Source organism: Astatotilapia calliptera, chromosome 14 (assembly GCF_900246225.1).
Source record: "Astatotilapia calliptera chromosome 14, fAstCal1.2, whole genome shotgun sequence".
NCBI classification, from domain to species: domain Eukaryota; kingdom Metazoa; phylum Chordata; class Actinopteri; order Cichliformes; family Cichlidae; genus Astatotilapia; species Astatotilapia calliptera.
Window position 1 is genome coordinate 8,544,961 of NC_039315.1, and position 24,293 is coordinate 8,569,253.

The 24,293-nt window shown below is 40.6% G+C and overlaps 1 protein-coding gene across 1 annotated transcript in view; it reads right to left on the bottom strand.

The window, feature by feature from the left end:
- frem2b (FRAS1 related extracellular matrix 2b) overlaps positions 1-20,758 on the bottom strand; it is a 48,754-nt gene extending 27,996 nt beyond the window's left edge. The window contains exons 1-2 of the mRNA XM_026191459.1: positions 15,599-20,758; positions 14,409-14,498 (exon numbers count right to left, since the gene is read on the bottom strand). Of these exons, the coding sequence (XP_026047244.1) occupies positions 14,409-14,498; positions 15,599-20,609 (5,101 nt within the window). The 5' untranslated portion in view covers positions 20,610-20,758. The remainder of the gene's footprint in view (positions 1-14,408; positions 14,499-15,598) is intronic.
- Positions 20,759-24,293: the final 3,535 nt, after the last annotated feature.

Sequence of the window (24,293 nt, forward strand, 5' to 3'; positions counted from 1 at the left end):
ATGTAGGTATAGAAAATGAAGGTAACATATTATTTGCACACTAAAATATTCAGCTAGAGAGTGGAACAGAATATAGTCAGATGCACACCAATTCATGTTCTGTTTTGCATAAGTATTCACATGACACTCAAAAAAGTGCCTACGCAACAAACCGAGCCTCAAGGAGGATTTTCTTCCCTTCTTTTTCAGGATCACTCACATTAAACACCTGTTCACCTTCAGCGTTATTCACAAACTTGAACAAGCTCTATTAATTATTCACTTTCCCTATCCATAAGAGACCGAGGACGACACAGCACTGACCCGCACTTTCAAACATCAGAAGAAAAATATTTATGTTCACAGTTTATACCAGAGTATATTATAGGTAGAGTCCCAGAATGACATTAGAAAACGTTAAGTTTAGCGTTCCTCAAGGTCTTGTTAAGCTTTAGTATGGGCTTCAGGGAGTGGAGGTGCTCATTTCCAGAAGACCACTTCACTCCCCTAGATTTCTTTCTAATTAAGATAAGCAGGGGTTGGACTAATTCCACTTCAAAGAGGCCCAAAGGAAAACATCCAAGTTAATCTTTAACTAGGTCTCACAGTAGTGAGACAGAATTTAGTGAATATCTGTATCACTTATGTTTGGGTCTGCTCTGCAGGGCTAGTCTTAGATTTAATATTAGACCATATTTCCACATTATCCTTATTTTTCCTGGATAATCTTAATGAATTCACCAGATTGACAAACTGCCTTTGTTCTGTCTTTGTTAGTTTCACAGTATGCCTTTAAGCGCTGGCAGTGGATGTCACTCTAAATATTAGAGATAACTGTCAGACTCTGCAAACAAGCACTTAACTACAGCCAACCTCATACATGAACCATCTGAGAAACCCTCTTGTACAGTTCATGTAGCTGCTGTCCGTTCACATAGTGGATGCGTGATGAAGGACAGAAGCCTTTTGAGTGGGGCCAAAGAATGTGAAAGGCTGCACTGTGCCAACTTACAAAATGGTCTCCTCCCTGCATACATGTTGCAGTCAGCCCTTATTTGGTCACCGTCAAGCATTGCAGGCCAGAGTGCCCCATGGATTCAGCCAGGCAGACAGATAGGCGGCTCTTTGCCCACAGAGTTGCACTGCGCTGATTATGAAGGATAAACTGGGACTAACTGATGAATCCTTTTAGACTCAAAAGACAAAATGTATCTAAAAATAAATGTACTCTAAATTCACTGTCATGTAATGGAATAGACTGGCATTTATACAGTGCTTTTGAGGTGTTGCTGAGCAATTTACACTATAAGCCACATTCACCTTTTCACTCATATTCATAACGCATTTTATTCTGTGTATTTAAGCACTAGCTGTGTCTATCTTACATGCACGTGGCTAATTTATAATCTAAGATGCAGATTTTGGAAGCAGAAGCCAAAGGACCTGAGGGAACTCCAAAAGGGACATGAGGAACATGAAACGTCAACACAGACAGTCTGTGCTAATCAATCCTCCTTCTCTTTCATTCTGCACATATCAGCACTGCAATGTTAATAAAAATATAGCTCGATAACTAATTGTGCACCAAACCTGCAAAGTAATTTAAGTGTTTTGGTTAGTTGTGTTTCAAAGCTTCCGAGTGCAATTAGACCCCACTACAAGAAAAAGCCACAAGAGCTTTTCAATTTATTTATTTATTTTTAATTTATTAATAAATGCATGAAATAACTTGTAAAGTATAACTTCACAGCTCTGTACAGCTATCAGAGACTGAAGGCAGAGCATGTTTAAGTGCAGAATAACATTTTATTTGACTTTTATGCATTTATATGTTGGAGAAAAGCCAAGAAATAAATATTTAAGGAATGAGTTCAAATGTATTTCATATGCAGATGTTTCCAACTACAAACTCTGCTTCAGTGTTGCACAGATAATGTTTTTCTACACTTCATTTGTTTGCGCTGGTGTGGATAACAAAATGATGTTTCCACACCTGCAGTGCGAGGCATAAAGTCTCCTGAAGCAATTTGCTAAACCAAATTCATTCATACTATTAATCAGTGCCTCTAAAACATTATCATGCAGTCCTATTTTTCTTAAATCACCAGCAGCAAAAAAAAGAAAGAAAAAAACAATAACAAAAAAAACCCCAACTACTGTTCGTGCCATCTTTTAATTAGCATCAAAAAATGTCGGTAAGTGTAAATCAGTCTGTCTATTCAACATGTGGATCATTAGCAAGACACCTCATCTAATGATCAGGCTGCCATCAAGCTTTGAGGTAATTGGCTACATTTGGTGAATATTTATGGTCACACTGAAAATTGCTTTGAATAATTTGGGTTGCTTTCTCAATCTTACAGCTAGGTTAAAATTTCATCAGAATCCAATGTGTCCTCAAAGATGTAATCATGCTATTTATTTTATCTCTAGTGTGTAATCGATTTTATGAAACCAGGGTTTTAGCGATTTTAGTATAATCGTCTTTAATTAATTTGCATAATGGAGGCAATGTCGCCTTTGAGAACATATAAGTCAAGAGACAAATCAATACCTAATTTTCTTTCAATGGTTAATTTCTGTGATGGAAAGCAAACATGTTATATAATCATCTCCTATAAAATGACCTTTGCTTTTAGGTCCATGGTGTGTGAGACTATACCAGCATACTTTTCACCTCTCCAATTAAGGGAAAGGGGATTTAATAATCCTGTTGAAAGAAAAAAAGCACATGGCAGAGTAGAGAAAGAGAGAGAGAGCGATATGGTCTAATCTCCCTAAGCCTTGTATGCACAGTAACGAGTGGAGAGCTGGCCATGGCTTGAAAGATTTAGAATGGTTATGATTTCACAGGTCCTAAACCCTTTTCTATAAGCACAGACTTTCAGGGAACTGGTCTGCCATAAATCTGGCCACTCCAGCAGCGTCCCTTCTGGCTGCTGTTGCCTCTGTGTCCACTCCAACACACTGTGGTCACTCTGGGGCAAGATTTGTGAATGCTGAAAGAAAGGCGAGAGGTGCTTTTGTACAAAGGTGCCAGGTCAGAGAGCCATGCAAGGCTTAAAGCAAGCAATGCTTTGCTCTCAGTAGGGAAAGTTCTTCGAGATTAACATCTGAACCCAAAGGTGATTAAATTCTCAGAGCTCTTTCCAAATTTGAAGTGTAGCAGTTAGAATTACCTGTCCTTAGTGACTAAATCCTGATTTTTTTTAAAGCTGTTTAGAAGGTTAATGTCTCCTTATTGCATTACATCTCTGCTCTGAGACTTTATGGGGTGACAACTATAACTATGTTGGCCATGATTGGATTACACTTAAAGGCATTTTTTTTAGTTTCATAAAACATTTTACAAAATCAAAACAGAATCAAATTATCAGCTCCTCACAAGAATCAGAAAATTAAAAAAAAATTCTACCCAGCATCTGCAGAATGAAACTCAAAACACTTAACATCATGATTTCAATACTCTCTTCTACCCTGTTCTTGACACTAAGGATCCTTTTAAGCAGTCATCCTGTTTACACTTTTTGATTCCTAATTGCAGCACCAGGTTGTTGTGGAAACTGCACAGTGAGCCACTCGCATGTGTAAAAAGGCAATGAGCAATTCCCAGAGCTCCTATTTCAGACGAGGCTCCTTTATTCATCCCCAGGAAAGAAATGTGGCAGAGGAAGTACAGTTCAATGTGACTGTAGGGAAAGGTCACCCATTCCCTGGGAATCTTCTTCACACTCCAGTGTCTTCACACACTGCCACAAATGATGTCATTTGTGGGTGCAGATATCACAAAGACACATGAGAATAACTGGTAAGAATACATTTTTGGAATAAAAACATCCGTCGTAAAACGTCTACTGTATTTCCAGTTTCAAAGTCACAAATCTGCCTGTATAAATTCAGATCATTTATACATTTATATGTTGGCAGTTATGTTGACAATTAATTAAAATCTAACATCCATCTTACAAATTAAATGTTAGCAAATTATCGCCATCATTTAAAGGTTTATTATTCTCAAATATGTAAGTTCATAAATTATTTATGAAAACATTTAAAGAGTTATCAAGTTCAGAGTATAGACTTGCATGGGCAGCTCCAATTTCCAGTTATCCTGACAATAGACAAATGTACCATTTCTAAAATTTACAAACCACTGACATCTCATACTGCAAATGAAAACATTCAGGCTTTTTATATCAATCCTATTAGCCTTGGGAGGAAATATTAGTTCAATTAGAATATTTCCAGAAATCTTAAGAAGCAGCATGAAGCCAACTCTGCAGTGCATGTCTGCACTTTGTGATTTTACAACATGGGGCACTGTGCCAAGCACTCAAGGTGAGGACTTATTTCTATAGTTTTAGAGGTACTTTTTGTGTTTAGGCATGTTGACAGGATAGTAAAACAGACAGGAAAGTGAGGACACCCAGGCCGCTGCAGTAGTCTTTCAGCATATGGGTGAGCTATACCAGTGCCCAGGACCTCTATCATGGCTTTACGGCTAATACTTTCTACATTTTTCTTATATTTGATGAAAATACAGTGCGTAACAAAATCACGATCGACATAGATTTCAAGTTATAAATTTCAATATATAAAGATTTAACAAATGTTTAGAAATTTAACCATGAAAGTTAATACACAGGGAATTTAAAGTGCATCACATTTCTGAAGGATATCTCTTTCCAAAAGAGGTATCAAAGCCTCTTCTGAGGGCTTTGTATATTTTGATTGTATAGGTGAGCTCAGACAAAGTATTCATTGATTGCCCTTGAATAGCATTCCAGCCTGTCGAAGAGGACGTGGCCTCGAGTGTCTTAATTAACAGTCAGCCACACGGTTTACGGAGCATAAGCCTGAACTCTCAATAGCAAGGGAAGTTACAACAAAAGGCTGAATTAGCAACTACAGGGCTTTTTTTCAACATTCACAAGTAAAGGTCACAGTGGATTTCAAATCAGGAGTTCTTTGCTCATTACCAGTCAATTATGTACAGTATGAACACCATGGCGCATAAGCTGCTGAGGTAGATGTGCAAATCTTCTGTGACCTGCTGAAAAAGCTGCGTGAAGTGAAGCTGGTGCCAAAAATTGTTTTAGCAAGCCTTTGAGTTTCGTTTACATGGAGTTATTTTTTAAAAAAAAACACCTTTCCAAATAGCATGCTGTAAAGAATACAAGAATAACATGCCTTTTGAGCTTATCTTAGCCTCAACCTCAGGCAGAAGAAAATGTGTCTGCCTGAGCTTACATTGTTACAGGTGCATATGCAAAATGTATCCCAACTCTCAAATACTGCTGGCGACTGAACAGAAGAACAAAGGTAGCAAAATAACAAGGAGGTACAAGGCTAAGTGCGAATATGGGAGGGAAAACAAAGAAACATAAGGATGCAGGAAGACAGGAGTTGACAAAGAGAGGGGGGGGCGTGCTTTTTCTTGACCCTTGAATGCTCAGTGTTTGCTCTCTTGTCAGACCGAATAATGGTGGACTGTTTGCTGAAAGCAGCAGTGTGAGACCACAGAATAAAAAACCCCATCCCAGTCCCCCAGACTCATGCGCTCCATACTAATAAAGCCGGGCATTTCTCGAGTCTGTTGGGCCGGCCTCCATTGGCTTCGGCTATAACAACATGTTTCAGCTGCATTTCACAGTTGTTACTTGCAAATCCTCACATGTAGTAAAGCGTTTGCCTTGGAGCGAAATGCTCCCTAAAAAGCTGAAATGGTAATTCCTAAAGAAGTGTTAAATAACTGTTGGCCCTTTGTTTATGATGGATGAAAAGAAGCCATTGAGTAGAACTGTGCAAACCTGCATTTTAAAGATAAGCATGCTGTTCTGCATTCATGAAAAGAGCGAAGAAAATGTCTAAGGACTTAGTGTTGTTATTGTCTTCTCCTTTTAATATTGGACTGAAGATTAGTCTGTGCAGCAGAACAAGCCCTGGGTTCAAAAATATTTGCTGGCATGTTAAAAGAAGAGTACTTCTAAGGATGCCTGCAACATTTAATATAGGCAATCAAATGGATTTTTCTTTTTTTTTCTGGCCTTTGAATCATTGTCAAAATAGCTTCTGGAAGTCTTTGTTGGCGAAAGTGAACCTTATGATATGAAAACCGACTTCTGGTACAAAGTCAGATACACTCTTGTCGTTGCATGGATGAGTTCTGTGCTGCAAGACCTCTATTCGGAGTATACCACATTGCATAATACTATCATTTAAATTTATTCTCTTCTGAGACCACTGTGTTGTGTGCTACCACATAAAAGCACACAGTGTTGTAGGGAGCACAATTACCTGGCATCCCGTGGAATGGAATAAAGTAATGCGATGTAATGAATCTGAATATTTCTCAGACTGAAAACTATTAGACATGAAGGACAAGAGATGAATGTTGGAGTTACAAGAGAGCAGAAATGTCATTCTTACCTTCAGATTGCTTTGTTAAATTTCACACTGAATATTCTTTAAAACATTATCACCTCTTTTTAAAGTTGAAATGAAATCTGCACCTGATGTTTCGAAGCTTTAATCGCACCATATTTTCTGCTCATACATATGACTTATTAACCACTGATCACGTTTGAAGTAATGTTTGGTGGCGAGGATAGTGGCTTTAGCCAGTCGCCTGAAAAAATAAGCAGTAAAATGCAACCTCTTTACCAGACTGCTCAGTTGTCTCAACTTGCTTCCTTTGGCCTTTATTTCTGTCTCTTGTCCCATTTTCTTGCTAATATGTAACTCTTCACCTCACTCCAAGCTCATGTGCTGGAAAACCAAGATAAGCCCATGCATGGTCTAGTTAATTTCTGGCAGCAAGACATTCCTGAGTTTTCTTAATGGGGGGAAGGGTTCATCTGAGTGCTGGACATTTCCACGGCTGTCTTTGAATTATTTTTGTGCTTCTCAAACTGATATAAGCCAAAACAAATTTTAGAAAATGCAATGTAAGACAAATAACTAAGAATTGATTCACATATCAAATGCAACTTTTGGTGGGACATATTACTTGACCAGTAGTGGAAAAATACTGATATGCACTGCCTTCAGCTCTGTAAAAAAATATAAGAGAATAGATGAAGTGAGCGACGGGAATGTTGTCTGAATTAAATAACCATAGTTTGAGGCTGTCATACATTCCTTGAAATGGAGAGAAGCTTGATACTTACTGACTACATAACATTTCTTCACGGCTAATCAAATCTATAGCAAACTCTAAATCATTTATATTCATATGTAGATCCAGCTGAATTCATGCAGAGTTTACCTACTACATTTGCGCTCTCACACCTTGTCAACACAGGCAGTGTTTAGAGAGTGAAGTGCACATCAGCACATTCATGCCGTCGCTACAGGCGACAGGAAGCAGCTTGACGCCTTGCCCTCACCAATACAGGGACCAACAAAGCACTTCAATCTTTCATCTCCTATGACTACCCCCCCACCTCCCAATCCATTTCTCCACACGATGACTCCTCATATCCTGAGTATCAGGCTACACTTATAGAAAGGAGGTGATGGTGAGTGGGAGCTTGATCAGAATTCCCAAAGGGTTTCATCAGCACCTTTCATGAGACGAGAGCCCAGAGACACACTCCTACCATGTGCGAAAATAAAAACCTTCTCAAGTGAATCTGTGTCTAAATGCGTATCATCTTCAGTTCCTCTCTACTGTATATATTTCCCTTGCATATTTATATACTAAACTTATTCTTCTTCTTTCGGGTGATCTGCCTCCTCCTCACCCTGTCCCTAATATCCTCTTCTGTCACACCAACGCTCTGCACGTCCTCCTTCTACTACATCCTTGAATCTTCTCTGTGGTCTTCCACTTTGCCTCCTGCCTGGTGGTTCCATATTCAACATATTGTGTCCAATATATCCACTATCACTCCCTTGCACCTGTGCAAACTATCTCAGCCTTGCCTCTCTAACTTTGTTTTCAAACCACTCGACCTGAGCTGTCCCTCTGATGCACTCATTTCCAAAGCTTGGCCTCCTGTCTTTTCATTAGTGCCACTGTCTCTAAACCAAATATCTACCATCAGACCATTCTTTTCACTGTTGCTTCTATCCATCACAAATCACAGCTGACACTCATCTCCAGTCACTCCACCATGTCAATACGCTCTTCTTCACCTCCCGTGTACATGGTCTGATTTGGATAGCTGACCTCACCTATTTAAACTCATCCACTTTTATTATTTCTACTCCTTGTAGGGTCACTGTTACATCCGTCTCTCTCTCTCTCATTCACACATATGTATTCTGTCTTGCATGTACTACTTTTCATTCCTCTTCTCTCCAGAACATACCTCCACCTCTGCAGGCTCAGTTCCACCGTGCCACTACTCTCGCTACAAATTACAATCTCATCTGCAAACAATATAGTCCAAAGAGACTCCTGCCTGACTTCATCTATTAATCTGTCTATCACCAGTGCAACCGATCCGTGATGTATTCGCACCCCTAACTTGAACCCCTCTGTCCCTCCTCAATAATATGCTGATGATATCACAATGAAAGAAGCTGGTGTTGTTTCTGCTCTACATCACAGCACTCTAATCAAAAGAGACAACAGCTTGAAATCAAAGACAAAGCCGTTATCAATTAAACTGTAGCTGATGCCAAGCATCTTGATGAAACATTTTAGCAGCGCCAGCCTCATCTCTGATTATGAAATCAGACAGCTGGCCCAGTGATGGAAAGACGGTCAATGCTTTGTGTACGCGAATGTGAACGTGCATGAAAAATGTGTACAAAGGAGGTGCAGCGTGCAAAGGGCTCCAATCATGAAACCCAAGTATAGCTGGAGAGAGTTGTGACACACTACAGCCTCGGCCCAGCTGTCAGTGGCTTATCATGCGGCAGGGCGGAGAGGAGCAGCTCTGGTCCACTGCTGGGATTCAGGGGCCAGAAACACATTATCCAGAGTGATTTTTCAAAAGTGAACAAAAGCTCTACTCCTGTGAAAAGAGAGTTGTTACAGCAGCAACTGTAGCATCACAAACACTCAGATTCCCTGCTGTTTGTCAAAACAGTCCCATCGGGCGATTTCATGAGGCCAAAAATCACACAGGACACATCGCAGAGCATGAAAAGAAAGTGATATTTTATATTGTGACATAATAACGCAAAATAAATTCCTGAATAGTTTAATTTGACCTAAAGTTTATTTCCTTTTTGTTCTGCCCCTGTTATATTTATTTTAAGTATGACTCAATTTGTCTGGGGCCGTCCTAAAACCCGATGACACAAACTTTAACCCTTTTTTTCCACATAATGGGGATTTTCACCAGAGGAATCTCAGTTCTGCTAGACTGATAACCTAAGGCAGCAATGACGACACACATCATCATTCGGAGAACAAGCCTGGGCCTGAGGTTTCTATACTTTTGGGAATTTGCCTTTGCTTTGTTAACCTTGGCAACATACACTTTGGCAGCACATAAAGACAGAGAGAGCAAAATCATCAAACAGGGTTTCCCTTCTGTTTTCTAATGGGAAAATTAAAGCAGATCAGAATAAATCAGTAAGTTCCCTAGATGTTTAAGCAACAAATCACCCACATTCTTTGCTGTAATCAGCACAAACACCACAATGAAAAATAAATGTGACATTGTCATGGCTGCTCCAAATCATTATCTATCATTAATGGATTTGGTGTTCTCTTTTTCTGATGCATTTGAGGCAGCAGAATATGCCTTTTGGACTAAATATAGATTGTAAATACGGAGCTGTAATCTGCACTCAGGAGCAAAATGAACAGCAATAAAAAAAAGGAGGCACAGCACTAACAGACGGCCTGAAAGTGATCCAACAGACTTGGGCAAAGAAATCTGAACAAAAAAAAAAAAAGAGAATTCATTGGCTTATTCAGTGCCTAAATCATTTCAGAACAATGAAACCTCTTGAAACATATTTAGGCGTTCCTGCCTCGGAGAATTCTACTATCATCTTTTCATCATCAATAAAAGCATTTTAATCTTTTTTTTTTTAAAGTATTTCGCTGGCTCAAGACTGCTAGATAACAGCGAATGTTTGATCCCCTCACAGATGAGCACAGGTTTTTCATCTGTTTGGTTAGTCGCAGCAGCTCTTTGCGGATATTCTTTCATTTAAGTCGTCTCTACGCTTCACACACACATTAAAGGAAAGCAAACTTGCACATACACCTCGTTATGCTGTGCTGAATAGAGAAGGCTGCTGCTGGGTGGTAAACATTGCAAATATAACTGCAATGCAGACTAGTGAGAAAATTATAACACAAAGTTAGCTGCTGACGACATAAGGGACCGGTAAGAGACGCAAATCACTCTCCAACTAAAATGATTAGTCTAAATCCATTCTGTAATTCAGTTTTTCAGCCCCAAAGTGCAGCAGCTGTGCCTCAGGAACAGCTCTGTAATCAAAGCCCAGATGTTTTATCACTAAATGCTTTTTCCATAACAATAAAACGACTTCACCTATTTTATTGTCTGCAGCACAGCTGGACTGTGAAGAAAACCGAACACCCTGAAACCCCTTTAAACTATCACTACAACGAGACCAGCTATGTAATTTGCTGAAGCTTAAAGCATACTTTATGAATATGATTCATACCAGTGGTCCCAAGGACAGAGGAATGTTATACCCCACAAGAAAGTATAGAAGAGACAGTTTCATTAATAGCAGGCTAGAAACGCTGCAAAACTGCAGAGTCATCTCCTGTGCGGTGATGGGGATATTATAGCATATAGCTATACTAACCTCACAACTGCATGTGAGTGCATGTTCTACACTTACTTTTGTTGTACTCTAGCACGCAATGGGGAGTAAGATAATCCCCCCCCCCCCAAGCCTGGAATTAGGAGGGGAGACAAAGAAGATGGAGTATGCACCCATTGTCACAAGAGATTACACACCGATAACATGGAAGTTATGTTGACAACATACATATCAGATGTTACTGCAGGTGAAAAATGGTTTGGAGGATTTATTAGGTCGAGGTATGCACGGTGACCTGAACTTATCTTGTTACACGAAGAAGAAATAACAAACAAAACACGCTTGTAGAGGTGGGCTCTGCAGACATGCACCCTATTGTCTCTTTCCATGTGAGAAAATGTGTTCCAGACAGAAAGTGATTCTATTTTTCTTTTCACTGCTGACCCATTTCACTAGAAATTATTGACTTACATACTCTATGCTTCTTACAGCGAACGAGTCTCATTAGTCAAATGAGGAAAACATGGACATTTTGTGCATGCCTGCAGAGTTTGACCTTAAAAATACGTTTCTTTTCCCAAACTATTAATGATCTTTTGCTGCCTTTTTGTAGCTCACTTAAATAAAAATAAAAAATAAAAATGCACTGAGCGCCTGGAATAAAAAACAAAGAGTACTACATTGTGTCTGTCATTAAGAACATTTGTGAGGTTGACTGACTGGCTGGAAGCAGACAGGGAATCAGCTCCATAAACAACTGCCTGGGAATGCGAGGGCTCGTGTGTGCTCAGGTAAGCTCACCTGAATGCAACTGAATCCCTAGGAGACAAGGGGAGAGCTGGAGTCCATCAAAACACAACAATTAACTGAGTTAGAATAACAAGGGCAGCACACATACAGGCACACAGATACAACCCCCCCTCCGAAAAAAATCGACATTCCATTTGGGCAACAGTTTCTTCAAAACAGCAGACATCTCTACAAGTTAAAATGTGTGAATTTAGTCATTTGGAATGATTAATTTAAAGCTCTGACAAGGATGACAAAAAATTATACACAAGCATCACTGGTAACATTCATCCTGTGGTCTCCTTTTTGGCAAAAACACCTTAAATGCAGCTTTAAAAGCCAGAAGTATCAACTTTAAGATGCTAAAGAAATTCAAGAGGAAAATAAATCAGATTAAAAAAAAATGCACAAATCATTTGTAGACCACTGCACATAAAATGCAGCATAATTTGGAAGTAAATTCAATATTATTCTGTTTTTTATACACTAACAGGATTAAAAGTTGTAATTTGTAAGAAACTCTATTCACTAATTAAAAATGCTAAGCACTTTGGGATGTGGCCCAGTTGTTTTTACTTGTAGTAAAAAGCCCATCTCCTCTCTTTATGTGGCCGAGTTAATCAAGTGAAACCGCCTAAATTGCACAAACATAATTAATCAAGGTAAACAAAATATCTGCCTGCTTAAAGCACAGGTCATTACTTTAGTCGATACTCTAATATAACTGTGCTACACAATGGATGAGAGCGAGTCAGGTCTAGCACAGTTTCACATTTGGGCTCTGAACTCACCATTTACAATTAGAAACATGTAGAAGTCAGAAAATACATTGTTGCAAAGAGGAACTGACGCTCTGGCAGCTCAGATTAAAATCCAACACTGTACCCTGGTTAACAAGACAACCCATCTATTAGGAAAACTATGATGTCAGCTTCTACAATTAAAGCAAGCTTGTGGTTAGAAGTGAGACTGCCATAAGTATTTAGATGGAGCACAATGAATGGCTTTGCACTTTCCATTCATCCTCCTTTGTGAGAATACATGCCGGGAGTAAATTAGCGTACTGCCCTGTAATAAGTGCAGACAGTCACTTTATGTTTGGACTGACAATGGAACCAGAAGAAATCCTATAGGCCTTTGTGTGGTGTACTAAAACCCAATACATGACCTCACCTGGAAGAGGGAAAAACAGTAAATAAATAAATCCAATAGCTTTGCACATGTGCTGTTTAAACAATGACCAGCACGCTTAAGCACACAAATTATGGTAATCAGAAGTCAGCAGCAGGCGCATACTCGAAAATGTGACTACATTCACAGTTCGTCACAACTATTGGCATAAACCCGTGGAATCTCACTGAACAGCTGCAACATGAAAAGCAACTTTTCACACTCATAGCATTGCCAAGTGCATTTGGTAAATTTCCCAATGAACTTGAAGCGAGAAAGAGAATGTTTTCCACTGCTGAACATGACATAGTGCAGCTGTGTGCCAGTGTACGGCATTCAGCTCCTCCACAACACGGCTGTTCAAAGAGCTGCAGGCTCTGTCTAGGGATTTAGGGCAGCCACCAGCCCAGCTTAAATCTTATTAAAAAAAAAAAATCTTCACTGATTGCCTCAAAAACTGCACTGCAGTACGTGGTGAGTCCTTATGGATCAGCCATCCAATGAGATCATTCATCAATTTGTTAAGCTCTTTAGGTGCCACTATAAAGTACAATTTTCATATCAAAGAATGACATTTTAGAGAGGTGCACTGTATCTGATAGTTGCCATTTTATGCTTTGTTTTGTTTGAGGACATAACTATGATTGAGGACGGAATAAGACAAAAGCTGTTTTGAAGTCTCGCAGTGAGCGCTGAAAGGAGTGAATCTAATTGCCAGTCTGGAAGATAAACTACCAGTGTGGGGATATGTGTGTCATCAAGCATCAAGCAAGGTACACAGAGAAAGAAAGTGACAAAGAGGAAGAGAGGCCCACAGAGATCCATTAAAACAAAACAAAAAAAGAAAGCCCAAGTGAGACAATAATAAGGGACTGAGCCCTCACTCAACAACAAAAAAATCTGCATGGGCTCAACTGCTGATATTCAGTACCAGCTCCTGCATTTGAGTCATCTCTTATTAGCGCCCCATCCACCTGTTGAGATTGATTTTAACCTGTCAAATATCAAACCGAAGGCACGGAAAATGAGAAATGAGAATGGGAGCTCGCCGAGGTGCTTGTGGGAAAAGAGGGCCCCTATTAGAGCCGTCCTTTGTGCTCACTCATCACAGCTGAAGGATAGCAGAAAGGACACACTGTCAGGCACACTGCTTCTGCTAATCGGCAACACCGGCATGATTGCCTCAAACCATTCACAGAGCCTGCGTCTGATTACATATCTACAGCTCTACTAATTAGTAACTGGCTAAATCAATCATTACTTTCTAAAAAATAATGAGCGACTACATTAGGTGCTAAAAGACTGACCTACCTATGGCATCATTTGCAGTAGGACAAACTAATGAATATACTAATAAATATTTGAATAAAATTTAATAGGCGTAAAAGATCTAATATTCCTTTTTTCTCCGAAATGCTGGTGGAATGAAATTCACCAGAGCATAAACAGAAGCTACCCAGAAACAGTACATCTTTCCTTCTATTTCACTGCATGCCTGTTATCTCACTTACTTAAGCTGAAATAATGGAAATCTCTGCAATCTTTGCAGATGCCTTTTGATTTGTAATTCTGCCTAATTAGGCACATTGTTGAGTGGATTCAAGCCTTACCCTTCTTAGAGAAATCTGAATTTATTAAACAGCAACAGCGTGACAAATTCACTGTAACATCCTCAAAAGTGAGCGTGTCACAGACTCGTTTCAAATTTAACGGCTATCACTCAATATAACTCCAAGAGTGGATGTTTAAATTGAGGAACTTACCGCTGTCCTCAATGGAGAAATGAAAGATGTCGTTTGTCGCGTTGTCCCCATCCCTCAGAATATAGCATATGCTCATGTCGTCAATTTCAGCTGAAAAAGAGCACATTTACATAAGTACAAGAAAAATCCTGCTCACAAAATTTTGCATCAGCTATTTGGCAAAAACAACTAACAAAATATGTTCAGTTTGTTCCTATCTACTTGTCAGTGTCTTTGTGCCTGTGTGCCTAAATGTGCACGCTGACAGCACCAGGGGAATCCGAGCAAAAAGAACTGCCTGAAAGGGCTGTAAACAAATAAGACTCTTGAATGATGCCGGACATTAAGACCAGCTTGACTCGTGGGATGCCATCACAGCAGTCTGTCTGCTTGCCATCTTGATAGCGTGGTGCTAGACAAGCTTCCTTATAGCACTAAAAACTGCAAAGTTTCCACTTGCTGCGTTCAATATTTTATGTCAGAATATCTCCCTTCAAAGGGACAGATGCATACAAATGTGTAGCCTAAACTTTCAAATGCCCAGGAGATAGTGTCTTTATTTACTGTCTGTTTACTCTTGTGAGAACTCTTGAAATATTGAACAGGCCTCTAGGGGAAAGCATCTCACAGTGGCTTAGTAAATAAAAGCAGGGAATACGTGGATATTGACTGTGGCTGCTATCCTGATATTTACCATTACCAAGACACCCCTCTGGTCTGTTTGAAATGTAACTTCTGTACTGCACCATGTTATTTACAAAGCCAGTGATTTGCTGGGAGCTAGAATACCGCATCTCTCTCCCTCTGACATGTTTGCATGTTCACATTATTTATCATCACGTCTGTAATTCTCTTGTCTACTGTTATATTCCTCTGGTAAAGCACAAACCACCCTAAGTTTCCTCCAAAGTGAAATGTTTTAGGCACTGTTTGAAAAATGCTCTCCTCCAGAGCGAACTAGTCAGCCTGAGGCACTAGCATACTTCTTTCTGTAAACAGGCGCTCTCTAGAGTGAAAACAAAAAGTTTATGATTTTTAAGACCATTGGAGTAAGGCCATTTAAAAGTCTAAGTAAAAGCAGGGTAAGATTAAATTCACATCAGACTGCTCCGAATATTTTGAAAAGTCTTCTACGTGAGTTTTACTGCAGGAGATTGCAAATCCATCAGAATGTCACAGGACTGAAAAGTTTTAAAGAGCAGCCTTCTTACCTTGCGTGAAGCTGTTGATAGTTGCATTTCCTCTGGCGTGGTTGATAAGGTAGCCATGTTTTGGGGCTACAGTAATCCTAAAGGTCACAGAGTCCTGAATGCTGTCTCTGTCCTCTGCTTTCAGGGTCTTACTAGTGATCACAAAGCCTAAGTGGCCTGTCTCCAAAACCCGCAGTGTTGGAGCACCTTTATTAACCAGAACCTGTGGTACACCATTATCCACGGAGAGGATGGTAATCTTCATCATTTGAGGTTTTCGGGTCTCAAATACAGTATCGGGAAAGACATAGAAGTCTGTGTGAGTGCCATCGGTGACAGTGAAGGAGAAACTGTCCTCTGTACTCTCTGTGCCATCGTGCCTGTAGCTGATCAAGTTCTCATTCAAGTCCTGCTTTGTGAATGAGGTGACAGGCCGGGTGTTGTTAAAGAGCAGGCGACCATGAACTGGAATCTGAGTGACTGTGAATTTCAAGAGACGGTCAACGGTGTCCCTGTCTTCAACTGTTAGCTCAAAAGGTGTGATGAGTTTGTTTTCTCCCTCAGTCACTGCCAGACTGTGTACCGTCAGTACAGGCTTTTTATTATCCACATCAGCGATGGAGATGCGGAAAGTGCGGAACACGGGATTATAGCCATCAGTCACTTCAAATTCAAAGCTATCCATTTTCACTTCGTCATCCGATGTGTGAATGTAGTAGATTTTGTTGCCAGCCAGCTGGAGCTGTGTAAAGGATGAGATGGGCATCCCAGGTATGTCTGTGCACTCCAGGTGTCCTCTGACTGGTGCCCGGGTGATTGTGAAAACTAAGTGTTCATCTGGGCTGTTGAGGTCACTGGTACTGAGGAGGTCTGTTGTCAAAGTAACCCTGCCACCCTCTTTAAGAGATACACCTTTACTGACCACATCAGGGAAAACCATGTCTATGCTGCCGATTGTAACATAGAAGTATCTGTCAATCAAAGGGTTGATGCCATCAGTCACATCAAACTTGATGAGGTCTCGAATTCCCTCTTGTCCATTGTGGATGTACACAATCAGACCCTGATCCACCTCGCTTTGTGTAATATTCATTCCAACTGTGATATTTTGCAACGTCCCTGAAGGCGTCGCTCTTTGCAAATACCCTTGACTGGGTCCGTATCGAATTATATATGTTAGCGTGCTATCCTCAGAGTCCAGATCAGTAGCTTTTAAAACATCGCTGTTAATGACTTTCACATCACCTATCTCTATTTCAAGGCCATCATTGATTGCCATCCTTGGGGTTTCGTCGTCCACAGGGATAATCATAACAATGACTGTTTTCTCCACACTGAACTTTCCATCTGTAAGAACAATATCAAAGCTGTCCTCTGTGGTCTCTGAGTCATCATGCTCATACACGTAGCTGGAGGCCTCCCTGATCTGATCCAAGGTAAAGTTAGACACAGGGACGGTGCCAGTAGTGAGCTGATTGAGAATAAATCCATGCTGGGGGGGTTTGGTGATGATGAATGTCAGCTGATCAGAGGGGAGATCAGCATCAGCACCATTCAGAATGGGAGTGTCAATAACTATGTTCATGCCCTCCATAACCACAAACTCTCTCATGTAAATCTCTGGCTTTTCATCATTAGAGGGGATTATGGAGATGGGGAAAAAGTGCCTTTCAGAGAAATTGATGCCATCAGAGCATCTGAATGTAAACCTGTCTTCTACTGGCTCGACTCCTTTGTGAATGCTTTGAACATAATAAATGTGATTCTGTTTGATGTCCTTGATGGTGAAAGCACTAATAGCTGTTCCAGACCTGGATTTCTCTGAGCCTGGGGCTGGGGAAATATTTTCCACATACCCTGAAGTCGGCTGTACGATGATTGTACATAGAAGGTCATCGCTGGGGGTGTCGACATCATCTGCGCTTATGTGGAGAATCTGAATGGCATGCTTCTCTCCCTCGACAACAGTGAACTGCGGCCCCACAAAGACCTCTGGAGCCTGGCTGTCCAGAGGAAGAATGGTGACATGCACTCTGACACCTGTGATCTTATTTCCTCCGACAGTCCACTCATCAGACATGTCTGTCAAAGTGAGATTGAAAAAGTCCTCCTTTGTGCTTGAGCCTATCTCCCCACTTGTGTGAGCATAGACCACAAAGCCATTAATAATATCAGCTTGGGTGAATGTGCCCGATGAAACACCTCTAACCAGGATTTCACCCAATGACGGCGGGTCTTCAACTATGAAGGTTAATCTGAGGTCATCTGTGTCCTCATCTCTTCCTTGAATGACATTACTTGTGATTTCTGTTGCTCCATTTTCCAGTACATCTATGTAGGAGCCAATTGTGCCAGCAGGAAGACTTATAGTTGGAGCCTCATCATCAATTGGCTTCACATTGATCTTTATAGTAATTGGGACTATGTGCACCCCATCGCTGACATCTATTTGTATGGAATCTACTGTTGATTCATCTCCATTATGAATGTATGAAATTAGGCCATTTGCAATATCCTCTAGACTGAAAGCATTTCCTTTGGTCATATCAATGAATGTAAACTGGACCTGACCATGCAGTGGTGGCTGAGTTAAGGTGAAGGTTATCTTTTTCTTTTCCGTGTCTGTGTCAGAGGTGTCCAGCTCAGCACTCGTAAGGATATGTCTGCCACGCTCAAGCACAGTAAATCCAGAGTTCTTTATTTGAGGCGGCTTGTTGTCCACAGGCTTTAAAAATATAGTGAAAACCCCTTCTACAGTATTCCCAGAAACATCCTCAACAGTGTATCTAAACTGCAAAACATGAGTGGTAATTCCAAGCTCAAGATCAGGTGGTTTGTAAGCTATTTTGTGGTGATTGATTTGAGCCTGAGTGAAAGTTGTGACTTCGGTGTTTGGATTTTCAGTCAATACCAAAGCTCCGAGTACAACAGGGCTGTTCTCATCTGTGTCTGTCGGTGGCTGCACGATTGTATATTTGAGATCACGATCGTCTGAATCGAGGTCAGTGTAACGGAGGAATTTCTTTCGGAAGTAAGTAAGCTGATACTCATGCACAGTCATTTGCAGCGTCGCCCCAGGGTACAGTTCAGGTGGAAGGTCGTCAACAGGGAGAATTTTGATGTCAAATGAGCTTTGACCTGATTGATTTGGTGGGTCATTGTCATCTTGAACCGTAAACACAAACTGATCCATGACTGTGCTGGTACTGTGAGGTCCAATGTGCTTGTAAAACAGTTTACCATCAGTAATATCCTGCTGCAGCCATTCAGTCACTACTTTCTCATACATTTCGTCCTCTGTATTAAACTTCCAGGTTGATGGGTCTTCTGGGGCCTCAGACTGACGCAGCATCACCTGTCCCAGTGTGGAAAAAGGAGGCTCGATTGTGAATTTAATTGTGGAATCTTCTGAGTCGATGTCTGCTGCACTGAGCATAAGCGAGGTGATAGGCATCATTTGGTTTTTGAATAAAACCAAGCCAGTGTTGGCATTTATAATGGGAGGCTCGTCATCTGTCGGCACAACAGTAATAGGAAACAGAAACTCCACCTCATTTGTGCCATCTGTCATTCTGAAAACAATATTATCACTGTACGTGTCACTGCCATCATGTTGATAAATTACTACACCAGCATCAAGGTCAGCTGGGGTGAAAAATTTCCTCCTGGAGCCAAGAACAGTCAATTCACCATGCCTCAGGCCATCAATAACAGTCATTTTGACTTTCTCTAAATTATCCTCATCACTGATTTCCAGATTCTGTGAACTGGACAGAGGCCTGGACTGACCCTCATACAGCAATTGTCCAGTATTCCTAGTAACCACAGGGGCCAGCGTGTTCATAGGCTTTACAACAATCATGAAAGCAAAAGGATCTGACACAGCTCCCTCTCCATCCACAACCTCAAACTCAATCTGGAAAATCCTCTCAGTGTCCGAATCCACAGCAGGGGGCTTGTAGGCAATTTTCAGCTCTTTGAGGTCTCCTTGGTAAAATGAGGTTATTGGCAAATTCCTATCATCAGTGCTTACTATGTAGCCTTCCTCAAAGGACAGGGGAGATGTAATATTGAAGATTAATTCATCAGGATTAGACTCGACATCCTCTGCAGCCAGCATATCCGTGGTTATTGCTGTCATTACAAACTGATCTACTTCCATCATCATCATGGCAACAAAGCTGGGTTTAGGAGGTATGTTGTCTTCACCCTCTTTGATTCTGACCAGAATCTGGAAAAATTCCTGCTTGAGCAAATTGCCTTCTTTATCATGTAATTCCACAACCATCGGAATGTAATCTCTGTTAGGTGACTTCAAAGCGAAAGTGTGCTGATAACGGGTGTTCATTTTAATAAACTCATCACAGTCCACCATTGTTCCGAGGCTCTCTTCATCCACAAGTTTTCCATACCTGGGCAGCACATTGCCACTGGAGAGGGAAGCTATTTTGCACTGATGCGCACTTCTATCATAGGTGAATTCTAAAATTTTCTTATCGATGGGATTACTTGTGCCGAGCAGTTTTTCAACAGTGAGCGGCATGTTTTTCGTCAGCACCTCCAGCTGTGTAAAAATAACCTCCACCTCCATCATAAAAGGTATTATAATTGTATCCGTTTGCGTGTCGTACCTGAGTTGTAACCTCACTCTATCCTTCGGGGGACTCCGAGAGCCAAAGTGAGAATACTTCACGTCATTGGGACCAAATTCACACGGAAACTTTTTCGGAGACAGGTGTCCAGGCCTTTGAGACAAAGGATCGTTGTCTAGGACTGTTATGCTGCATCTATCACCGGGCTGAACTTGGATAACCAAATCGTTGATGGGATCAATGAAGACTGATCTCCCGAAAGGCACGCGTATCCCATTATTGGCAACCAATATCGTGTCTTCTGACAGCTCAGCCCTCAAAGCGTATGATAATCCATAGCTGTCAAAAACCTGTGCAACCACATCACCTGTCAGAATCACTGCGAGCAGAATCAGAGCGGCGCCAGTCCCGTGCAGATGCGGGTGAATAATCCAAGCCATTTGTAGAGTGGAACTGCAGAGGAAACACCTTCAACTTTGTGCATGCAACCTTGTAAACCGCGTACCTCGGTTAAAGTTGCAAGAGTACAAAATCGGAGTTGGATAATATCACGCACCTGTGAGCACTGAGGTGCACCATTCTCTCACAGTAGCTGTGCACTGATAGCCCAAACTTCATACTCCTGCCTAGCTGGAGTAAGGAGAGCCACGCCCTCCACTCAGCCAATTGGTCGATATCTCTCCTCCGGAACGCGTTAGCCAGGTTTTAAATGGACGTGGTTTGTGTCATTCTGGGTGGAAAAAGAATGTCGCGTCGGATAAACGCTCAGTTTCATTTAGTAAAAGAATGTGGTGCTATTTATGTATTAGACGTGACTTTGCGTATGTCCCCAGCAGAACTTGCAATAAGATATGTGAGCAAGTTACTTCGTTTAAACACGCCAAAAGCAGACTAGCGGTCTTTATTAAATATACATTCAAATATAGTTGAATTACTCCAAAATATCCACATTAATAAGGGAATGAGAAGTCCAGCTGTATCAATGTGAGTGCAGAAGAGCTTTGTCTCCCTCTCCTGGGTTGCGCTGGAGTGAATATGCTCTGCACGTCTTCATTACCCTCCAAACTCACATTTTTTAATACTCACTGTGTTTGTTTGTTTTTAATCCATTTCGGAAAATTTGGTCTATGATTATATTAATATCTCGTGCAATTTGCAATTTGCAGGATTAACTGTCTTAATGTTTTCTGTTTTATTTAAGAAGTCACTGTTTTTGTCACTAGAGATTCAAATTATGCCTTGAAGGCAGTCCTCAACTCTTTTTTTTTTTTTAACCCTGCTCACAATCCACTCCTAATGGGATCAAAAGTTCTATTTATCCAAATCATGTGGGAACATTGTCCTGCTTCTTGCTAGGGCAATCTAATCGCAGAGGTCCTCCAGATGTCAGGTGCTTTCCCCAGCAGAGCACTTTCCTCTGACAAGCTGACAAGCCCAGTCATGAACCTCTCTCTGTACCACTTACCTGGAGAACCAGTGTTGATGAAAAGAACACCCACAAAGATACTGCACTACACAGCAGGGCAGGACAGAATGACTGAATTTTATTCCAAGTAGGGTTGATTTTGGTGCCATGAGCACTGCTGCACAGTCAGATAAGAATTACAAATCTGGTAGATTAAGAAATTTGTCTGGTAGAATCAGACATACGTCCAAAGGGGAGTGTATGGAAAAGAAAAAAAAAGAAAAATCTTGAACACGTGTGGTATTTTACTGTTCTCACATTCAATTAAAATGTCAGCAAGACAGATTTCTACAACACAGCCGTGGTATTCATTGAGCCCACCTGCAGGAATAGCTGCTCATCTGTGTATATAGTATGTATACAGATACCTAAGATTCCCTGTAAATAGGCAGCAACTCTAGAGATTTACAGTGCCTGGAAAAATCTGACTTCATTTGCGTTCCCTCTCTTTTGATCCCCTTTAGATGATTTTTCATTCCATCCACAAGCTTGTGGACGCACACATTGTGTCTGCACTTAACAATAGTTATGCATTAATGACACACAAACCATCTTGCAGCTGGCATGTGTTGAAATCAGTACACAGTAGCTGCCATAACAAACGTTGCACTTGAGTTGCACTGGACACTGTTGACAGGGTCCAATTATAAATCTAGCCCAGCAAACTGCAAGGCAAAGCTCCCAGTCCTTGACAGCTCCCAGTTACAAGAGAAAATGAAAAAGAAGATGAATAGGACTTTCTGACAGCAGCAATGGCAGAGAAGGTATTGGATCATATCCAAACCTTCAGGCTTATTTTGGGGAAGTTTGATGATATTCTGTCATATCACATTTATATCAAATTTATTGAAAATGACCAATCATTCTTAGTAGATAGAACTGTCAGTCCATGCAGCAACTGAAGACTGTAATCATGCTCCTGATGTGCAGAGGATTTATTGCTGGGTAGTAACACATGGCCCGGGACTGAGGTTTAAAAATTGCACTTCGGCTCAATTTCACATACCACTTGTGTTTATCGAAGTAGGAGCTGATTTCAGGTTGCTCAAGTTTTCACGCTGCTGACAGCTGACAACAAAAGTTTCCAGGCTCTTTGTTCGGGAGTTCGACTACTCTTTGTTTGTCGCTGTTAACACTCAAACCTTGGTTTACTTTGTTTCGAGACAACTTTGGTGACAGCTAACTACACTTTTACCAGCCGTCCAAAGACAGTGTCTATGTAGAACAAAAAGATACATATATTTACACTAGGTGGATCATATATCCAAAAATGCCATGTTTTTGCTTGTTGTTTACTGAAAACCTAGCTTCCAGTTTCCTCTCAGCTGGATGCCCTCCCAACAGGCTAAATACTGGAAGACTTGTATTCCCTCCTGTCAGAAACAACACTGTTATTTTAACCATTTTCACAGAGATATACATCATGTAAGGTGCCTTGAGCTCTGAGAAGTGACATCAAGTCAACCTGATACTTGGATAATGAGGCGCTGCAGGATGGACCATCTGTGCCTTCAGCCTGAGCTCAAATCTGGAGCCAAACAGACTCTTCACATTGTTTTGTTATGTGTGTATTCTGTCATTATTAACATTAACCACTATGTCTGGCATTAACATCATTTGAGATTTATACCCTTTAAATGTGGGTGGAATGCAACTGTTAAAAAAGCAATATTGTAATTAATAGACCACACAATGCATTAATTAAATCGAAATTAATTAAGCCGCTTCCCTTTCTCCCTTGTGCTCTTGATAAACGTCTCTTTTGGCACTACTGTGTTTGCTTCAGAGTTCATAAGTGACTCTGTTCCAACAATTGCCTTGACTTATCAGGGCTATTTTTGCTGGTGGTCATTCCCTAGAGACAATGCAACCCTGGACTCAGTGATCTCATTAGGGCTATTTTAGCTCATCATTTCTCTGTAACACTGAGTTGAACCTCTAAGCTGAAAAGATGCCAGCTTCTCTGCCCTTCCCTATAAAAGTAAATAGTATAACCCACAAAAGCACGATGCACAGCCTACCAGCAGCCAAATCCATCTTCTCTCATTTATTTTACTCTTGGGATACTAAAGAACAAAAAGGCAGCTGATCTAGTGAAGTGTAATCATATTCTTTATTTGCACTCCCAAATCCCCAGGTGTCTGTGAACCCATGAATTAAGACTATAAAATATGGCCCTAGCACACATACTGCTTGCAAAACAAGTCAAGTATATTTATGGCATTCTTTTAAATAAATAGCTACAATGCAAAGTACTTTGCAAAAATCCAGGGATAATCAACAGATAGAACCAATTTTATGAACTGAGACATAATTTTATGTGCATGTGGAGCTACCTTCGTGTGTATAAAATATAGGTTGGCCACATTATGTTGACTTCCACTTAAATCAGGAAAACTGCAGACTATAGCATTTTAGCCTTAGCAGGTTGGATACATGGGTGGAAAAGTGGTGCCAGTGTGACTGATGTATTTGTAGAAGAACGTCATTCTCCACCGATTTCAGAATGAAGTTTGTTGAGCAATAAAACAATTCAGAAAATTAAAGAATTATGAATGAGATCATCATTTATTAATTGTGTAATGAAAAAACAGACTTTAAATTTTCTTTTAGTCAATAGCAGTGTTTATATTTTGTCTTTTTTAAAATTATAGCTATT